Source organism: Rissa tridactyla, chromosome 4 (assembly GCF_028500815.1).
Source record: "Rissa tridactyla isolate bRisTri1 chromosome 4, bRisTri1.patW.cur.20221130, whole genome shotgun sequence".
Classification (NCBI taxonomy): domain Eukaryota; kingdom Metazoa; phylum Chordata; class Aves; order Charadriiformes; family Laridae; genus Rissa; species Rissa tridactyla.
The window spans coordinates 75,173,165-75,195,257 of NC_071469.1; the positions used below are offsets into that span (position 1 = coordinate 75,173,165).

General features: G+C 35.8%; 1 protein-coding gene across 10 annotated transcripts in view; it reads right to left on the reverse strand.

Annotated features, from left to right (window-relative positions):
- Positions 1-22,093, reverse strand: part of DUS2 (dihydrouridine synthase 2) — a 54,204-nt gene that overhangs the window by 27,456 nt on the left and 4,655 nt on the right. For all 10 annotated transcript variants that reach the window (XM_054198709.1, XM_054198714.1, XM_054198708.1 and 7 more), the window contains exons 4-14: positions 21,543-21,634; positions 20,591-20,634; positions 19,727-19,787; positions 15,474-15,521; positions 12,121-12,186; positions 8,744-8,814; positions 8,183-8,269; positions 5,651-5,819; positions 4,541-4,662; positions 1,706-1,849; positions 452-539 (exon numbers count right to left, since the gene is read on the reverse strand). In XM_054198709.1, the coding sequence (XP_054054684.1) occupies positions 452-539; positions 1,706-1,849; positions 4,541-4,662; positions 5,651-5,819; positions 8,183-8,269; positions 8,744-8,814; positions 12,121-12,186; positions 15,474-15,521; positions 19,727-19,787; positions 20,591-20,634; positions 21,543-21,634 (992 nt within the window). The remainder of the gene's footprint in view (positions 1-451; positions 540-1,705; positions 1,850-4,540; positions 4,663-5,650; positions 5,820-8,182; positions 8,270-8,743; positions 8,815-12,120; positions 12,187-15,473; positions 15,522-19,726; positions 19,788-20,590; positions 20,635-21,542; positions 21,635-22,093) is intronic.

Genomic DNA, 22,093 nt, shown 5'->3' on the forward strand with positions numbered 1-22,093 from the left:
CATGTCATTGACAGAACTATTGCAAATATTCTTGCTTTGCAAAAAAAAATAAATATCAAATAATGTCCCTATCTAACCAATCAGTTGCTTCTGTCCAGTATAGTTCCTACCTATAAGCGTGCAACAACAGAGAAAACATTCTGAATCCAAATTCTTTACTTCACAGAAGTAAAAGTCAGTCAGTCATGAATTCCTGTGTAATGACCTGCAGTTACAGCAACTTTTCACACATGAATCAAAACCAGATTGAAGGTCTGATTTCTAAATTTTTATTTTCTAATAAAATAAGCTACTATTTTCATACATATGCGTATTACCATATCTGAAGCTGCTTACTCAAGAGCATAGCCAGACCAGAAAGCAGAATTTCTCACTACCTTGAGTCCTAAAATACTTAATTTCATAGACAAGGCAGAAGAAGATATTTGAAAAGGTTTCTTCATTGACTCACAGTTTCATAAACAGGCTGAGGATGCTTTTCTTTCCTACACCATTCCAGAAGATACATTTTTGGAGTAATCTGTGGTGGATATTCTCGCCTAGACAGAAAAAATTATGGTCAACAACTATGCATAGAGTTCTATTTTAAAACAGATAGTGCTGCTTATTATATTACTTCTACCAGTTATTCTTTGTGGTTTAGTATTACAGCTCAAATTATGAGAAATACTCTGCTTCCTTATTAGATAATTCAAGTAATATGTCTGATTAACATCTAAAAAAAACCTAAGCTTTTCTACTAATTCTTCCCAAACATTTACATCCTGCAGTAAAACAACTAGAGAAAAGTTACTTACCAGAAAAGATATTCTAACTAAATATATAATGCAGAATAGAGATACAGTTTGGCACTGCTTATTATATGCAACAAGATAAGATTAAACACTCGAAGAAAGAAAAGAAGCTGCTTCTGTTATGAGACTGTAGAGTTATCAATAAAAAAGGGTAGGAAAGGTAGGCGTTGATTCAGCTACTGACATGGAACTACAGGCTCGTGTACGTGGCAGAAAAAATAAATACTCTAAAACCACAGTATTCAGTCATCAGAGAGACAGGTAATAAATATATCCTGTAAATATTAAAGCGTTATGACTGGATTTGAGGAGCATTTTGTATCACGTTCAGCAAACATAACAAAAACGGGTATACCATGGAAAGTAACATTTCTATAGGCTTTATAATCAAAGGTTACTTAAAATAATGTTGTGCATAACTCCATGAGTTAGTTTTCCAAGGAATACCTTATGAGTGGAACGTGTTTAAAAGACTGCAGATGAGCATGTACATTATCTGCTTAGAAAAGAGTATTATGAAATTTGTTCAGGACCTTTTATAGAAGTAGTATATTGTGTTTTAGCTAAATTTCACTAAAAATAACTGAACTCGATATCTTTGTGTGCTCACATTCTTCTAAGTACACGTTTGGATTTATTTTTAAAAATCACTCAGCACTTTTAATAAGTTAACTGAGAGAATTAAGCAGTTCAGGAAGCCTAGAACTAAAGAACTTCTGTGCTATTTGGAAGTTGTAAGAAGAGTGGTGATGCCAGTGATTATGTAATGATGTACACAAATTGCTTCATAAAAATTCACTCAGTAAGAGCTGTTATGCAAATTATTATTTTCAAAAGCTCAAAGGCACTGTCAAAAACACAGTTTTCATTTACAGAAGCAAGGCAGTGAAAAACTTAATTTGTATGCTTACTTGTCAAATCTAACAGCCATTTTTATTACATCTGGATCTTTCATTTGGTCATCTTCATCTTGTGTCTCAGTTTCTAAAGATGTTTTCTTTGCTTCGAAAATAGCTGTTGTTTCTTCATAGAAGTCACCCATTTCAAACGCTTCACTAGTCAAACAGAATTCCTTTGTATTAGAGATTAGCTAATAAATGTTTATATCACGTTATGATAGAGAAAAGTAAGTACAGAAATCAATTGTTTAAATAGAGTATATATATAGATAGAGAGAGAGAGAATCACATGAAAGCATGGCTATGTTCTGCATAGTGACATTATATCGTTTCTCCTTCAATTCTTATCAGACACTGTTGAGCTACAAATAGAAAAAGAATGTTCTCATTTCCAGCACAATAAATTCAATTTGCAGCGTGAAAGTCCAGGCAGAATAAAACAGAAATACAGGTCCTGCAATGTTCCATGTTATTAGCTCAATTAATAACTTGCAGGTGGATGAATCAGCAAAGGATGTCTCTGAGTGACTCCTGGTGCATCAGCTCCACAAGGACAATATGAGCGAAAAGCAGGAAATGGATTCTTCTTCTCTTTTTAGTATTCAAAAATACTGTAAGCAATATCTAAATACCTCAAAATCTCATATTTTCTGACTTCAGAGTATTATTCACAAGCCCCAGTACAAGGGAGGAAGCAAGTAGAATTTGGGTCCAAGGAAACAGCCTCAAACCCTTTTAAATTTCAGATCCACGGCAGGCTGCATCTACTTTGAAAAACTGAGACTCTTCATTTTCTGCAGATAACAACAATAAAGCCTGCAGCATAAGAAAACTTTTCTTTCCTGACTGTTATGAGAATGCTCATTGGTATAAGGCTGTTCAATGACAAAATGAATTCTAGACACAAAACCATTTCCAATGCTCTAAGTGGAAAAGCAATGGAGCTGAATAATGCTAACTGATGCTTCTAAGAGAAGACAACTAATTGTGTACTGTTATGTACTATTTTTTTTTCTGAAATGCAGCAGCCTGCTCTCTGTTAACTGAGGTTAAAACTTCACATGGCTGTAACATGCCACCACCACCAGGAGACAGCAGTATTAAGTAACATTTTTATCTAAAGATGTATAGGTGCCTTTTAAATAACTGAATGTTCTTCAGTTATCTGGCTGATAACAGGCTGTTTAGAACAGTGGTTAAAAGACTGAGTATGCTAATAGAAAGCAGTTTCATAAATTTTCAAGTGGCTCGCTCTCTGTCCCTCTCTCAGGCACACACACACTGCTTAAGCCAATTTTGAAACTGGTATTGCATCACATGTAGAAAAGCTGATTATGTTCAATTTTGGAAGCCCCTCAAGAATCGTTAGGCATAGCCCATAAAACCAGAACTTTTACACTAGATCTCTATCCAGTGTTTATGAGTATAAACTATGACTCTTCTAATTACCTGTTTAAAGGCTTGACTCTTAATTACAATTTCTTTTCTTTCCATACTATGCATTACTACTAATTCTGGTAGACAATACCACCCCCCTTTTGGCTCAGATTTATTTAAGTTGTAAAAGATTATTTCACCTTCAATCTATACTATATCTCGTCTAAACAAATTGGAAAACTGTAAGCAAAATAGACACTAAGTTACTATACTAAAAATTGTTCAACTATTCACATTGCAAAAGCAAAAAGTAACTTGCGAAGTGTGAGTGTTGTTCACAGATTCCATTGCTCTTTATGACTAATGAAGGCTAGCTCCTTTTATATAAAAAAATACAAATTCCCTTTATTGTATTGTAATGTAATAATCGTGGACAGCAGCGTTTATGGAGAGCCAAAACTGGTAAATTGCAATAAACTGGCAAAAAGGATTGCAGGCATTTCCATTAATTTTGAACGCGACCAGAATTCTGACTAGGGCCTGCTAGAAAACAATAACTCCATTTACAAAATATTTCAACCTTTCAACATTTCTATCCATTTTCATACATGTAAGATAACAAGCAGTTTCAGACTGTTTATTTTATAAAAAAAAAAAAAGATACTCTTTTCCCCTCCATTCCATCAGAAGGATAATTACAGCCCACAACATGGATATGACATGTGCATGCTCAGACCTTTATTTTGTTCAGTTTGGGATGGGTCCAAACCTGAATTCCCCTCCATTCTGCGTGAATTCTTTAATCACACATCTATTTTATGGTTTCTCTCAAACTTTTCCATCTTCCTTTTCTGTCTCCCCCTTCGAAAAATTTCATCCAGACTGCTTCAGATGTCCAGGATGAAGAGGTTTGTTAAAGCTACCGTATTTCCGCAAAAAGGCTGTCATTGTTTATTAGCATATTTGAGGTATGAAAAGCAGCACAATACATTTAAGTATCACATAAACGACCTTCATACATTGTTTTGAGTTTACCTCTAAGTGTTCATTTAAAACAAACATCTTGTCATAAAAATTCCAGTATTATTAAAAACCTTATATGCAAAAGGGAGAATTAAATATCTCTGGAAAAAGACAAGCTCCACACTATTAACCTCCAGACTACCACTTCAGAATGCTGAAATTTTTCTTCATCAGTTAATGCAAATGTTGGATAAATGCATGTCGCTCAGTGAAGTACCACTCAAATTAGCATGCCAAATATATAGACAGTTTTAGGGTTAACGCTTTAACACTTGAGTATGGAGGAAACCTGGAAGTGTTTACTATATTATTCCACATCTCACTAACTGGACTTCTTTTTTTCCAACTTCTTCTGAAGGTATGAAATGCCAGGCAGTGCTACAGACAGAGAAGTCGTTTGCAAGCTTGACGGAGAGTACAATTCCTCTTTCTGAAGCTTGTACTTACCAGATCTCCTGTGTGGACTGTGCAGCATGCAGCTTCTTACCCTGAGTAGTTTCCAGCTGTTCTCTTAACATCTGACACAAACAGTATTTTGTGTTGGTATAGTGATTATCATATCTCACTGCCTGGAAGAGAGAGTCAAAGTATATAAAAACATATAAAGTACACCAAACAAATTTATCTTATAGAATGCTCATATCTCTTTATTAATTTCAAAATCCTTTTTAAAAGGCAAACCACAATGTACAGTTTTCTCAATAAAATATTCAAGACTACTCATGAATGTGAGTATAATCCGATTATTTTTGCATGCGTTCATGGACAGAAGTTCAACTTATTCATATAAACTTATTCTATATACTTACGAAGAAAGAGTTGACCAGTTCACGTAACTGATTACCAATGCAGTAACATTTTCGTTAAGTATTTAGTTAATGGCAGTCCAAATTTTTAAAAACCAAAAAATTTTTAATTGATTACATGATCAAAGCCACAGATTTCCAATTAATTTCCTATTATGTCATTAAAATTGTGTACTTTGAACAACAGATCAAACTTTATATAGTAGATGGAGCTATAGCTAATGGAGCTATAGATACACAGCATTACTTCATTGGCAAATCATTCCCTTTGCTTCCCTGCTGTTAAAAATTCTTGACAGTATTTGTGAAAAGCAATTGATTTCTAAAAATGACTCTAGCATTAACTGCGTATTTAATATTCCTTCACTTCTCTGTTCACTATTATTTGTATTACTGTAACATCAAGAGAGTTGACCTACGTATCATTAGCTTTTCAGATTCCTAGACATTTTTAGATAGCCTTGAAAAGCCTCAAGTTCCCAAGAAACTAGGGCTAAAAGGCATGATATGTAAGAAAAGAATAAGCAGGAAAAACTGCTTTCTGAATACCGATTTCTGAAATTTTTTTTCTGAACAAAATAAAACAGAGGAAGTAGTGATTGACTTGCAAGAGTCATGTCACATGCAATATGTTAAAATATCCCCAGAGCCTAAGTCTTTGAAATTAAGATGAGATAAAATGCTGTAGTAAGATTTGGATTAACAATTCTAAACAATGTTAACTACAAGTAAGATGTTCCAAAAAACATACATATTTGATGTAATCTTGCATGACATCCTTCAAGGGGAAAAGACCCTCTTTTCTGAAGACAGATGGGTTCCACATGGCAGCACGAGCTATCATTACTGATGAGGCAGCTGTTGCTTTCTGGAAGGTCTCAATGTCTGTATATTCTTTGATGAAGTCATGAGATCCTCCACTAAAAATTAACATCACTGTTATAATCATGAAAGTTTTATTTGCTATTACTTGTACTATTTAACACAGCCTTGTATTTTCAATGTGATATTACATTACCAATGGTGGCAGAGTCTATTTAGGGTATTATCTCAAATCAAAGAGAATAAGTGTGTCAGAGTTTTATTAGCAATGGCTCATTAAAACACTGATGATATATAATATTTTTCATTATCTGCATACTTCTTTTAAAAATGGAAGATTGTTTTTGTGAAGAAAGAATATAGTTTGTGTTTTATACAAACTGTGTGCTTTCACACAGTTCTGAATGGATAAGACTCAAAGAATCACATCCACGTTGTTTGAAAAATGGTACCTTGTAATTGCCAGTTCTGTAACCTTCAATTGCACACTACCTTTGTTGGCACAAGTGGAACCAGTTACGCATGGACAGTATCATGCAGTACTGCCGCTAACATGCGGAGAGTAACCACAAACAGTACTTGCGGAGAGTCACAAAGCACTTCTACGTTACAATAAGGTTACACTGCTATTTACTGCCTCTGATTTCAAGTCAGCCATGTTAGTAAGCAAAAAGAACGCTTAAAACACCTTTTATTTCTCTATAAAGGTTCCCTTCACAACATTTTTTAAATGTAAAATAAAAGTTGGACTTTTGAACTATCAAGTAAAAGTAGGATCTTTATCCCTTCAAAAGCAAAAACACTGTCAAATTCGAAATAAAACTAGAGAACTATAATTTACTTTAAAAATCAGACATTTACATTGTGAAGGGAGCACAAGCCAGCTTCCTGCACGTATGAAAGATTATTCGATAAACACAGCACCATTCTAGAAATCACAGCACTAATTCAAGTTTTCTTGCGTTTTTTTTAGCACCAGTCTACTTCCTTTTATTCATTCCTGTATATTTCCTGACCAAGCTTGAGGTACAAGTGGTTAAAATTCTCAAAATACTAGCCAAATGAGTTACAGCAGGGATCAAGTATCACGGATCAAATATATTTAATAAGCAGGATTCCAAGTTGTACATTTACTTTCTTTAGAGAGGGAAAAGTTTCACTAAGTGGATTTAAAACTAAGATCATATCCGCTGCAGAGAAATCATTAAAAACAAATAAAAAAAGGATGGTTAAGGTTAGTTCAGCACGTTGGGACACTGGCAAAGCAGTAAACTGATACAGGGATTAATTAGAAGTAATTTATCAACAATAAACCTCTGTTATTTTTATATCTTAATTGCACACTTCTACATCATCGAAAGTACTCATATAGAGCTGACATTTCTGTGACATGCATAAAATCTAAGAAATTGTTAGCCTCATCTTTTACCTGGGCAAACTAAGGCTTCATGGCAACATACAACGTGAATTTTGCTTGGCTTTTTAATTCCGTGTTGTTTAAAAAATTATTCTGAAAACTAGAAAGGGGGTGAACCACTGAGAAGTGGATCAACAAAGATAATCAGCATGGAATATTTCCTTTGTCCAGTGCAGAAATAGGTTTTCTAACTGCAGAAACTGTGACTTTCAATGTATTTTCTACATAGAAATGTGAACAGGAAAACAGTTCTCAAATTCCCAACCCAAGTATGCGGTTTGCAGAGATGCAGCTTTTCCATGGAAACTCAAGATCGATGAAGAGAGATCTTCATTTAAGGACACTGCTTCTCTGGCCACAGGTATTTTACTGCCACTTAGAAAGAGGTGAAACATCTAAAGATGTTGGACAGGCAGATCAGATACAATTCAGGACAGTTTGATACCTCATTGTCATTACCTCTGCTTACAAAATTGCTCTTAAAACTTACCGGTTCATAGCTAAACTTTTCTAAGACTAGTAAAATAAATGTTCCTTATCTTACTATCACAGAGTTACTGAAGGATCTATCAGTACAAGCAGACAGATTCAGTAGTATCACGTCCATATGCCTGCAGACTAAGGAGGTCTCAGGGAAAGTGTGAGGCCACAGAATGTAACACTGTTTTTGAGCAGTGGGACAAGTGATCTCTAGTGTGCAAGTGTCCAAGATACACAGTGGTAGGGTTATAAACAGTCACTGCACAGGGCTTAAAAGCATAGGGAATTTAACTGCTGGGTACAATCAGAAACAATCTGCAAGGGATAGACTGTGACACACAAAAGCAGTAATTTTTGAAAAATACACAGAATTTTTAAACTAAAAACTGAGGTATCGTTGCATTTCATACAACGAACTGCTGGCACTGCTACCTCTATTTGGACTTGATCTTTGGTAACAGGTAACACTATATTCACCCTACATGAAGGGTCTTCCTCCTGCACTTGCAAGTCTTAAGCTAGGTACAGGCATCTTGCAAGAACGAGCTAATTAGTCCAACTTACTTTGCTATTACTGGAATGGAGACTGCTTCAGATATGGCTTTGATCACATCACAGTGGACAGGGTGCTGAGGCCTCTCCTCCTTCTTCCTTTCCAACAAACAAAAATAGACAAGACCAAAGACTCCCTATGGAATTTGTAGGTATCCAAATCACAACAGACATGACTCAAGGATTATTGGGACATACTTATTTCCGCTTACTTACTTTATATGTGATGTATTTTTCCTTTTTTTTTTTCCTTTAAACACAAGAGAATTCTTTCATATCAAATACATTTTAAAATGTTGTTGCTGTAATTGCATATCCAGATATGCAGCATTTTTTAGATACAGAGTATGCAAGATAATTTTATTGGTCTTTGATACAAAAAATTTAGAAAAATACCAAGTGGTTAAATTCCTTAGTTACTGACCTGATTTTCTACAACACCAATTTAGTTAGCAGTTGAAAGCAGAGCCACATATTACATGTGTAATGTATTCTAGTCATATTTTACTGTGCTACGTTCATCAGCAAACTAAAAAAAAATATTTAAGTCTCTCCTGCCTAAAATCGATTTACCTTCCATGGACTGCAATGGCAGCAATACCAGTTTTTTCTATTCTTTTTACCAAATTCACAGTATCCTCCACCTGAGGAATAAGAGAGAATGGCATGATTTTATTTCAAAGCAAAAGGAATAACTACCATGTGACCAACAAATGTTGCAAGTATTTTCTTTTATCAAGAGGGATACAACTCTTGTATTTCAATAGTAATTCCCAACATGCATAACCATTTAATGTATACTTCAATTAAAGAACTACATATTGTGGCAAAAATAAAAATCCATTTTCAATACTTCCTCGAAACTATAGATTGCAAACTTTCTCAAACCAGGTAACACAACACTCTGCAGTAGGAGAATATTTTCCAACAGGTTTTTAGACTGTCATTTGAAAATGATACAAAACAATTGATTAGCAAGCCCACTCTAGTGACTCCTCTGTAAATTGTAATAAAAATGCATCTTAGTAAGAGGATGCCTTCTGAAATCAATGTAACATGTAATAATACATCTATAAATATTCCTCTCAGACAGGTCTTAAAAAAGTTAACTACTACCCAAAAAATTCTAGTGACATTCATACACGACATCAAAATATACAGGGGAAAAAGGGGAAGCTCCCAGTGTATCTTCAAAGGTGTAAGATGCTGTTAAAAGGCAGAATGAAAAAAGATAAGACAAATTTTCTTTTCAAAAGCTGGAGAACGATCTGTGGCTCAACACAATATTAGCACATTCAGTCTTTGAAAAATGCAACATCTACCAGCTGGCAGGGACACAGAGACAGAAGCTCACCTGCTGCTCTGATGGATAACATGTTATGCAAAAGCAGCTTGAAACAAAAAGGAAGAGGCTCTAGGATAGTTGTAGAAAATAAAAAGGAGAGGTGCCAGTTCTTTGATTTAATACTACAGTACTTCAGAACGAAAATTATATTTGACAGAGTTACCAATTCTTTTCACATAGGCTTCACTTGTTCATTTAATCATTTTAACTGCACATGTAAATGACTTTTGAACAATAGCTAGCTCAGTTACAGTTCATCCATCTACAGAAATATCTATCCAAGTCATACACAATGACAGTATCTAGGCAAGTAATTCAATACACAATCACAAAATAATCAGTCATTAAAGGAGAAGGCACATCATCTCCTGGAGGTTTAAATATATGTAGGGAACTGAAAAAAAAAATCCATTAAGGATTACATCAGCTATAAAAAAAAAAAGAAAAAGAACCTATGTATTTTTACTGCATTCTTAATAGTTAAATTCTAGAAAAATACTGACAAACCAAAACGTAACAGCTTTAGCCATATAACAGTCTTACCACAATTTCTTTGAAATGAATGATGGTACCTAAGAATCTATCCAGAAAAAAGGTAATTCTAATTGCAATGAAAACGTTGCTTTTGAGAAAGAAGATTATGAACCTCTTTGTATAAACTAATTTCAGCACTTCAATTTATGAAAGAGTTTCTAAAAAGGCTGCAGAAGTTGGGTATCATTTGTAGTATTTATTGCTGTTATTACACATACAGTAAATCAGGAGTCAAGTAATGCAAAATTTCCTTGCAGTGTAGAATATGAATAGTTCATAGAGCACAGGCAGTTTCTTTTGTAAACACAATTTCATTAGCAAAATCTTCATTGTTAACATGAATGTTGGAAGCTGGAGAAGTAACATTAGGGCTTGGTCTTCCCCTCTTGAAGTTTAAACTTCAAGCAGACTGTCAAGAAATTCAAAGTTCATCACGCTGTGCTTACATACACATGAAACTACTCTCAGCCTATTGCACATTTGGCAGTCTTGTTCTATAATAAGAGTGCCTTTTTCCTTTTCATTTAGTGCTTATCCAACCAAAAAAGCTTTGGGATTAAGAAGTATAGAAGTAGTTAATAGAAGTATCCACATTTGAAGTTCAATGGAGTAAGACCATGTGTAGATATTTAATGTTTAGTATTTTCTTGACTTTTTAAATTAGAGAGCAAAAAACCTTAGTTTGGCATCCGATATGAGCAGCCAGAGAGGCGACCTGTTGGAAGGGTAAAATTACTGAGCAGAAGCAAAAGATCTTCTCAAAAATACTGAGAGAGAAAATTCCCGCCAGCCTAAAAACCATTAGCCTCGGAACCACAAGCATCCTTGGTAAGTGCAGCTGGGTACCTAGAAACCAGTGACATCCTAACATACCATCAATAAGTGCAAAACAAAGGAACTCTATCAGCAATTTATCATCTGAAAAGGTAAAAAATAGTCTGGAAAAAATGGGAAAACATCCCAAGAAAGAAAGAATCTGTAACTGCCATTGGCTGTTCTAACTGCAAGAACATGAAAACAGTCTGGAAAAAAATAAAAATTCATCTGAAAGAACAGAAAACAATTACCTATTGGCTGCCTCAGGTGAAAAACAGGAATTAACAGCATTTACTGGCTGCTCAAGGGGTGATGGCCTATAGTCTCTTCTATTTCCATGACATAAAAATGACTTAATTTTCACCCAAAATGGAGCTTCTCTCTCTGAAAACTTCCCATGCTGCACACACTTTTTCTAAGCAGGTTGAACTCTGCACAGGCTTTCTATGAGATCTTGGACTCTTGGCAGGGACACCTGGCTGGCTCCAGCCTCCATGACACACATCACCTTCGGAGTCTGTCTGTTATTTTATTGGTCCTCCTCTGGGCCTACTTTTGGGGTTGGCGCAGTTTGTCTTCCTACTTCTGGGATGGTTGCGTCCCTTTCTGGGATCAATTTGTCCTTCTGTCTGGGATGGTTTGGACCCCTTCTGAGATCTGTCTAATGCACTTGATACTGGTATTATTACTATGAATATAAATATATATATGCGCATATAAATAATCTCTCATATCTGCTGTTATATTATTGATAAACTTGCTTCACTACTGATAAGTTGGTAGTTAACCTGTAATAGTATCTACCTACTTGATTGTTACTATAATCAACTGCTGCCATATTAATCATTGCTGTTATACTATTGATTGATGCTACTAATAATTTGTAATAGCTTGAGATAGATATAGATATATCTATATCTTGTTTTATTAATCATAGGTATATTTGCTATGCTGATTTTTGTGGTATTTATGATAATCTGTAATAAAGTTGAGAAATTTAGAGGATAAAAGCCTCTGTGTCCTTGTGTATTGTGGAATCCGATGAACCCACAATCACTATCTCTATATATCTGCAAGTCAGATAACCCTTTAGGTTGTGAGCAGCATCCCAAACAGAAATTATGATTCCAAGCGCTATTTCACAATAACAGGTCTAAAATGCCAATATATTAGAATGCCATATATTTTAATTGATTTTTAAGTCACAGAATTAAACATGAACTAAACACTTTAGCATAATGATTTATGTACTTACTGAGGGCAAAATGCGGATTTTGCAGGTTACTGGTTTACAAATTCCTTTAACAAGGGTAGTCAATATCTGGGGAAAAAAAAAAAAAGACAAAATGTGATCACAACAGTGACATTAAAAAAGCTCTCCTTTCTCTCCTGAACATACAAAGAAATTAGAACAATGTAACACTAGTTACTGTTTCTCTATAAAGAATCTTACATGCTAGACGAACACATGCAGTCTGTAATTGAGTATATACTTTTATCTGATAGATATACAAGCCTATTTCTAGCCTAAGCCATTTTTATTTCCACTATTTTTTTTTATTTTAACTGGATTTTTACAGAGCAATTAACTGCTGCTGGAGTTTCAACACTGCTTCTAATATGAAGTGACCAGTAATCTCTGATCATTTCAAAATGAAGTGCAAAAGTTCTTCACTTTCAAGTAATTGTTTTCACAGTCTTATATTCCAGTTGTGAGTTTCTTATGAAAACCAAATATATCCTAAAGAGAGATTTGATTTTTATTTCTTTTTAAAGAGAAGAAAGCCTTCAAAACGGGAAAAAGAAAGAAAGGAAAATATCACGCAACAATGTCATTGAATCTTCTAAAAGAAAACAAAAATCGTAAACTGAATTCCACACTTAACACAAAGCACATTTTATTCATTAAAACAAACTCAGAATAAGCAGACAAACAAGCAGTTTTTAGTTTAACCATTTAAGAACTGAGCTACAGAAAGAATCTCCTTCTCACAGGCTGAATTTAAGTCCAACAGACCATATTTAAAAGGGCCATGTAATAACCTATGCATTTTTAAGTGACTGTATGACTATACAATAAATGGCACCAGAAATCCAACAGCTCTCTAAATAAAAGAGTGGAAACAAGTTGATCCTGACTGTTATTAGAAAACTGCTCATTTTTCAACTGGGTTTTTTTGAGACATTATCATGCATGTTATTCTGAGTATGCTTCCGTTGTATAAAATGGCTGGAATTGCAGGTAAATGATTTCTTTCAGAGTTGTGTATGCTATGAAACCTGAATTTTGTTTAATGTAACTGCACTTATTAGGTTCCCAATACAGAAATTAGCCACTATAGCTAGCACGCACAAGTTCTTATACTTAGAACAGCTGGCAAGTAATTAGTGTCACCTTACACTATCTACTGAAATCCTTCCTCATTAGTGTTTTCTCAAATAAAACAGTAAGATCTAAACCCCTCCTTCTCTTTAGTGTTTTTAATTTGTATTATTTTTTGCATAGAAATCAAACTGAAGTGACAACATTTTCCAAACATCATCACTATAATATTTTTCTTACAATAGCATCATAAGCAAACCTTTTAAGTTTTCAGTGCCAGCCTCAATAAGGATTCCAATGTGAGAACCAAATCCTACACTTTTTAATCATATGGACAGCTTGATTTGGAACTGTAATTTCAGATATCTTTTGCAGGCTATAAGTTTACTTATCCCTTTGCAGTCGGATAAAAGTAATTTTCATGCCCAAGACTTTGCTGCCTGTTAACATCCGAAATTGAAAAGAACAATTAAAATTTTTTGAACATCAAGTTTCTTGCTCTTCTGAAGATCAAAACAAAATGTAATGATTGTAGAGGGGAAGGGAAGCTGGTAGCAATCATATTTACAACTGCCTCTCATTCCTATGAGAAATATTGTTACCAGGTTTACTTCTGGCCAGCTAAGTATTTTTCTCTCAATTACCACTCCTAAATATTTTCTTTCAGCCTTCATCACCTTATGCTTCATAAATTACAATTTAATTCTGGGTGGCATCACCCACCTTACCTAATTCATGGAAGACCATATAGGCCTCAACAAACTGGATTCTCGTTCCCATTCTGTTGCCTGTATTGTTAGCTGACTTTCTGCAGACAACACTTATTTGACTGTGCTTTTTCTCTTCTCTAAAAATGTTTTGAGATCAAGACAGGATCACTTGTACTTTTGTTTTTCCCATCAGCTAATGAAAGAGACAGTAATAGGTCCAGTCTATTCCATTTAAACTCTTGTTTTGGCACAATTACAATACTTGCAGTTGATGAATGGTCAGTCAGTTTATACAGCTTGGCTAACAATGTGTCTCTTGACACCAAGAGATTCTTACATTTGGCAAAAAGCTAACACTCCATCATGGTTATAACTCTGATGGCATGCCCGTCTAATGGCAAGTCCTCAGAGAACGAAACAAATGATACACAACAACTCATTTTCATGTCTGAACTTACAAAGACAACTAACTAAACCACGGATCAGCATGTTGAAATTGTAGAAGTCCTACTAACCTACAAAGCTGAATGGTGTTATCACAGTAAGAGGAAGGACTTAGAAAAGAAAGACTGACTCAATATCCGTTTTAGACAGAAGGAAAAGGCATAACCTGCAGGGATCAGAAAGAGACTGGCTATCATTCAGGAAAAAAAAAAAAAAAGCCATGCAGATGACTGAAGAGGGTCTGGTCTCTTGAAAAGACTGACCGACATCAAAGAACCCTTAAAACAAAACACACCCAAAAGCCACATGGAAAAAGGCAGAGCAATGCTTTTGGTATTTTTGTTTTGTCTAGATCTGCATACTTTTGACAGTACAAGAAATAAAGAATAACTACCTTGAAACATTTGCCACTGTGTACCGTGACTCACTTAACTGAGGGGTGAGTTGTAAACTGAAATTGCCCTCAGGAACTCTGAAGGAGGATACAGTGAGTGACTAAAAGCTAAGGGGAAGCTTTTAGTTCACAGTCAACTCATCTGAACTATGAAGAATCAGATCTTTAAACAGAAAGAAAAGAGCTATACGCGAAGAACGTTCCTGGAAACCCAGAGCAATGTCTAGGCTTTGTTTAATCTCAGAAAGCTTAGAAGTCCGTAGGAATACATATATGCACACATATGAAAAAAATATTACATATCTATCCATATTACATATAGATGTATATGTATCTTTTTCATATAGGTTCATATAGGGTTTATAGATATGTAAAAGAATATATGCACATATAAATGGACACATACATATGCATGAACCTTTTCCATACTGGTTCACGTAGGGTTTTACACAGATTTACATACATATGCACATAAAACTCCTCCCTCCGCAAATATAGCACCATGTTGTGAAAGTTCTAAAACTGAAAAGGAAAAAGGTAGTAATTTTATAGTCAAGACAAAGACAAGGAGAAGTAAGTCAGGATTATTTATCCATAACCTTAATTTCATAATTCAAAACTGATTATTCCATTCTAGCTTTTACAAATTTGTCTTCCATGCATTCATTCCTGCTTCCAGTAGAGCACAGTACATAATACCTTCCAGGGCAGTTCAAAACCCACAAGGTGATACTTACAGACTCTATTTTGTCAGGATCAGATAGCAGTGCTGCTCCCATACCGCCCTGGGAAAACATACAGAAACTATTACACACTAGGCAAACATATTTTTCAGCTCAATTATTTTGTCTAATACCAGTCTACAGCAAAAGTACAATATTATATTAAGAAAAAAAAAGGGAGAAAATAGCAAAATCTAAAATGCAGGAACATTAGTGAACAGTTTGGTGAAACACTTCCTAGAACTGTATCAGAATAATTTGGTAGTAATTCAGGACACCAACTTGCTCCCATTACTTTATGGAGCAGAGAGGATTTCAAAAATCCATTTTAGCAACTGTAATCATCTGGTTTCTAGTCATTAAGTGAGAGATGAACAGATTTATTGTTTTAACATTACACACCATATTTGAGAGGTCTTGATGTCAGTAGTTTCTGTATACATGCTACATTTAAAATAACAGGCTAAGACCAATTAAGCAGCCGTATTAAATACAAATTATGAACACTAACAATTTAATATTTTAGCTGTTCTTTCTGCACTATCTCATCTGCATACATAGATCTAGGGGCCAAGAAGTAGATGTAAGAAATACATTCAAATTTGTATGAATTTTATCCTAGTACAGGGTGGATGTTTTGGTGTTTTGTTCTTAATTATGACTCTGTGGAAGGATAAAATAGTCTTCCATGTAATCAGTTATAATACAGAAGAAAGTAATAAAAGCTAAAGAAAACATTATTGGAAATATCATCAGACCATAATGAATTTAATGATATGTCCTCAACATGACTACAATTTCTTGGTAATACCAATTTGTCTCAGAAGCCATCTAGCAGAAAAAGAGAGGAAGAAAAGAAACAACAGAACATAAGTACATAAATAAAAGAGACTACGGTACAGGGGAAATTAAAATTTGAGTTTAAAAGAATGTGAAAAATTAATTTTTACCACACCTCACTTACCTAGTCAGTTTCATAAGTTACCATTAAAAAAGTTAATGGGTTTAAAACAGAAAAACCCTAGAAATGTATACGGGTAAAATTACTCACAGGTTAGATGGACTATAGTAGAAGAATTTAAGTAATTATTCTTCAGAGTGCAAGCCAACCTACAAAACTAAGAAGTAGTGAAACAGAAAATCCCCGTGTAAATTGATCGATCCTATGCCTTTCCGGCACCATCACCCAGCACTTTCAACATTGACCACTGTCAGATTCAGGCTGTAACACTACGAACTGTCAAAGCGAAGATACTAGATACCAGAAAGGTGTCCAACATTCTTACACACCTCACATTCTGCAAAGGAAAAGCAATCTTTGTGACAGAAAAAGATCAGCCCTTTCTTATATACTTTGTGTACAGCCATGAGGACCCTTTGGTTCTTCTGTTCCAAAACTTCATGGCATAGCCTGTTCTTTCATTTATTTAAGGCATTGTAATCTAATATAAACACTTTTTGAGTAGTTTTATCAGAAGATATGTTCCATTAATAGGAAACAAATCCATTTAGACAAAATGTTCTTTTCTCTTGGCTGAAAAACTGAGAAAGGAGGACGATACGCTTATGTGAAGTAGAGTCTATACAATGTCATGGCATCATGCAAGGTATGGGCACATCTGGCAGTGTCAGCTTTGGCCTTTACTGTTTTCCTGTTTTAAACAATATTGCTTTCATGCACCAGATATTGCATTTCAATCAGACATGTATTTACGTTCCAGATACAATAAACTGCCACAGGATTTTATTTTTTTCTACTGTGAAAGGGGAGAGGGACAAAAATAGTTTTACTTGGTCCACAGGCAACTTGGTTTGACAAAAGAAAATATGTAAGATCTATAAAAGCTTAGGCTTATAATAGGAATTCGCGCAGATCTCAAGTTACCATTTACATTTGTGCTCTTGCTTTAGTAAAAGTCTAGCAAAAAGCTTCCAGATGTAAAGACAGGTAACAGAATTAAGAAGAGAAAGTAGTACCTATGTGGATATATTGTTTTTTCTGTTTAAAGGATGATGCATTATAACTTCACATGACAGAGAACTTGCTCCAAATGATAAAAATGCCAATGATACAAAAAATAGACAACAAAAAGTTTAAATGCAACAGTCTGGGTTCTTCCCTGGAATGAAGTTCTAAGTCTTCTAATTTGAAGTTCTTTTCCATTGACAATAAGTGCAAAATTTCTCCTATCTATTCTGCACAAACATTTGACATGAAAATGGAGCTCCATGGTCTAATTCATTGATACTTTATCTATACGCTAACTGGCTTAGCAGTACTAACAACCTGTTTGACTACGCTGTTTTAGCCACAGATGATAGAGGCCTAGTTTAGAATTGCATATGCTTAACTAAAAAAAATTAAATAAATCATGTTTTAACTGATCCATCCTTCTCTCACTTAAAACTGACCAACAATTGAACTCAGCATTGATAAGTTGTGAATGTTTACTTGCTTAGATGACAAAGCGCGATTCCTATTTTTATGAAGGCTAAGCAGAAAATATTTCACTCATTCAACAAATTAGTGACCTCAGGCAAACAACCAAACTCCCCCACACACTGTACTTCATCCCACCTTACAGAGTTTAGTTTTAAATGCAACATACAACAGAGCCTGTCAGAGTTTTCAGAATTCTAAATAGCTTTAATGTTAATCTTGTTCAATAATACAATTTAACAACCTCACTACGCTTTTCTCAATATTCAGTGGTTGTCTTGACAGAAAATACAATCACCATTTGCTCAGTGGTACGCATCAACGCTAACATGAGCTTACAAACTTCATACATGCTTACCCACTTAAGGATACAATATGTTTAATTACATGACCAAACCTATTCTTAAGGGAGATTTCTAATACACTATGTTATTTTACTGTATTACGGCCATGACACCTTCAATACTCTCCTGTTTATTACAAAAAAATAAACTCATGTTTATCTGCCTGAAAATTTTAGTGTTTGAATTTGTTCAACCCAGAAAACCAGAACATGTATTCCATACCTCTAAGAAAGAAAAAGCTTATTTAAGTGTAATCAAAATTCACTTCTTTCAAAATCCCATTCTTTCTATGACACATGACCCACTTTCTGCATGCAGGGAAGGCTGTGGACGTTGCCTATCTGGACTTTGGTAAGTCCCCCACAGCATTCTCCTGGAGAAGCTGGAGAATCATGGCATAGACAAGTGTACTCTTCGCTGGGTTAAAAACTGGCTGGATGGCCGTGCCCAGAGAGTTGTGATTAATGGGATAAAATCCTCTTGGTGGCCGGTCACCAGTGGTGTCCCTCAGGGCTCAGTTTTGGGGCCAGTTTTGTTTAATATCTTTATCAATGATCTGGATGAGGGGATTGAGTGCACCCTCAGTAAGTTTGCCGACGACACCAAACTAGGTGGGAGAGTTGATCTGCTTGAGGGTAGGAAGGCTCTACAGAGGCACCTGGACAGGCTGGATCAATGGGCCAAGGCCAACTGTATGAGGTTTAATAAGGCCAAGTGCCGGGTCCTGCATTTCGGTCACAACAACCCCAAGCAACGCTACAGGCTTGGGGAAGAGTGGCTGGAAAGCTGCCCGGCAGAAAAAGACCTGGCGGTGCTGGTGTATGGCCAGCTTAACATGAGCCAGCAGTGTGCCCAGGTGGCCAAGAAGGCCAACAGCACTCTGGCTTGTATCAGGAATAGCGTGGCCAGCAGGAACAGGGAAGTGATCGTGCCTCTGTGCTCGGCACTGGTGAGGCCTCCCCTCGAGTACTGTGTTCAGTTCTGGGCCCCTCTGTACAAGAGGGACATTGAAGTGCTGGCCAGAGGAGAGCTACCAGGCTGGTGAGGGGTCTGGAGACCAAGTCATATGAGGAGAGGCTGAGGGAGCTGGGCATGTTTAGCTTGGAGAAGAGGAGACTGAGGGGACACCTCATTGCCCTCTACCACTACCTGAAAGGAGGTTGGAGAGAGGTGGGTGTTGGCCTCTTCTCCCAAGTGAATAATGACAGGACCAGAGGAAATGGTCTGAAGTTGCAGCAGGGGAGGTTTAGATTAGATATTGGGAAGAATTACTTTACTGAAAGAGTGGTCAGGCACTGAAACAGCCTGCCCAGGGAGGTGGTTGAGTCACCATCCCTAGAGGTATTTAAAAAACATCTAGATGTGGCACTTCAGGGCATGCTCTAGTGGCAGAGATTGTAGGTTGTTTGGTTGGACTCGATGATCTTAAAGGTCCTTTCCAACCATGAAGATTCTGTGATTCTATGACAGATACAATCACTTGCCTTAGTAGAATATTCTTTTGGGCATCCCATGTTGATATCAATACCAGCTACATCACTCTCTCTGCAAGAGAGGAAAGAAACAAAATATTTTTCAGCATATTAGAACAAGAATCCAGAAATAGACATCTTTCCAGGAAACTTGTTCCATCATCATTAAGGCTTAAATGAGAATTTAAGGTGAAGTTTTTATTTGAACTTCTGAATTTTTAGCTTCTCACTTATATAAATTACGTATTTATTTTAACAGCAGTCTGAAGATCAGCCTGTCCACAGGTTTCAATGACCAGCGTTGTGCAGAAGCTGCAAATACTCATCATAAATATGTCTATATAGGATTAAGTATACGTTAAGTATAACCAACACTAAATCAACCACTGACATTACAGCAAGTCCTATTGAAACTTCCATCTATATAAAATGGAGACTTAAAAACACCTTCTAAAAGGGTTTGAGAGACACTTTTCATTTCTGCACAGTACTTTATTGGAAGCTTCAAATCCCAAACAATAAGAGACATTTTCAGGCATACTGGTCTTATTTGCAACTGTGAAATACCCAGGGAAATTTCACATTGGAGAGACCAAGGACACACAACTGCACTAGCAAAAAGCAGTCAATCCCAGTACAGAACTTATGCAGCTGCTGTTTTGGGCAAGAATTACTTTACATGGAAGTTGCAGTTACACCATTATACCACTGGACTTTCATGATGCTACGCTTTACTCTGCAGTTCCTACAGAACTTTTCTTGGTCCTATCAAGACATCCTTTTAATCATAAAAAAATCGTCTTCCATGATAATTCCTCTGTATAAAAAAGCCCAAACAAACCCACAGTGGGAAGGGGATGAGAGAAGATGACTTACACAAGCTTAGCTACTGCCAGGGCTCTTTCAGCATCTGCTGAACCCTGTTGGTAAAACAAGAGGATTTATAATTATAAAAGTATTATCAACTTCACAAAAAAAGTCCTCCTTTGCACATGTGTATAATTGTATTTGCTCTGAACATTTAAAACAATTAGCTAAAGCATGTACTAAGTCAGACAGGGAATAACAAAAGGTAACGTAAAAGGGATCCGCAGAGGTCTGCCCACACTCTTACGCCATAACAGTATCAAATGTTCTTAGCCCATCACCATTAGATATTTATTTATCATGTTCTTAAGAAGCTCCACTAGTAACAGCTCTACAGGCAAGAGGTTCCAGGGCTATCATTACCACTGAAAAAGGTCTTTTTCAGTATCTAATGCAGTCCGCACTTCTCCCTCCCTCCAACCCCCATCATCTCTTGTCCTACACAGAGTGGTCTCAAAAACAAATCACCACCATTTTCTCTCTAGCAACCTTTAACCCAATTGTGCAATATTAACACACACTAATCTTCTCTCATCCACACTAAACAATAACATTTCTTTCAGTCTTTCCAGTGAGACTGTTTACTGGACTGGTTAAGTGTAAGACTTAAACACGTGATCAAACATCAACATAATTTATTTTTGGTATCTATATGTTTGGAAATATATCAAAGATACCTATTACAAAAACAAGCTGCTGTCATAGAGCATAGAATTCATCTTAATCACCTATTCTGAAAACAGCTGTACGGAGAGCTTATAACTTAGCATCCTGACTGCATGTGTACCAACAGATTAGAAATTCTGCAAAACATTTGGTGTGAAACTTTACCTCCACCTGAAGCATCAAGAAATTGATAGTCTGCAATACAGTGAGCTGCTTTAGACTTAGGTTAAAGTTACTAGCACTACCTTGTTTAACTATGTTGTTACTAGAAGAGCACCTGTGGTTGTTTCCTTACCATTTGAAAGACAACACGGTGCCGCTCCTTTTCACAAGTTCTGAAAACAACTCTTTCATTAGGTGCAACAAAGTCCACTGTTTCAAGTACTTCTATATGAAATGAGAACAGATAAACCAGACAAAAGTGATATATAAATGTAATCATAAAGGAAGTCATGTGACCATATAACTTGTACATAAATTAAATGCTATCAAGTAAGTCTTCCATGAACAGCAGAACTAATAGCACCCTACCTCCCGTATGTCCTCACAGTACATTCCTTGCACATTGCTGTTTCCCCATCATAGTACTCCCTAATTATCCCCCAGCCTGTTTCTTGGGCAAGCATCAGCACCAGAACAAGTCTAATGATGAATCAGACAGAATGAACATAATGGTACTATTTTTGGGAAGAGGCAAGAGGGGAAAGTAAATTTGTAGTGGACTTTGGTTCCCTAACACGGACACTACAAACAACTGTTTCTCATGCCACTCAGCTGGGGAGGTCTCAAAGACATCTTTTTAAGAATTTGTCTGTGAAAATCGCATTAGGACAAATCTAGCCTATG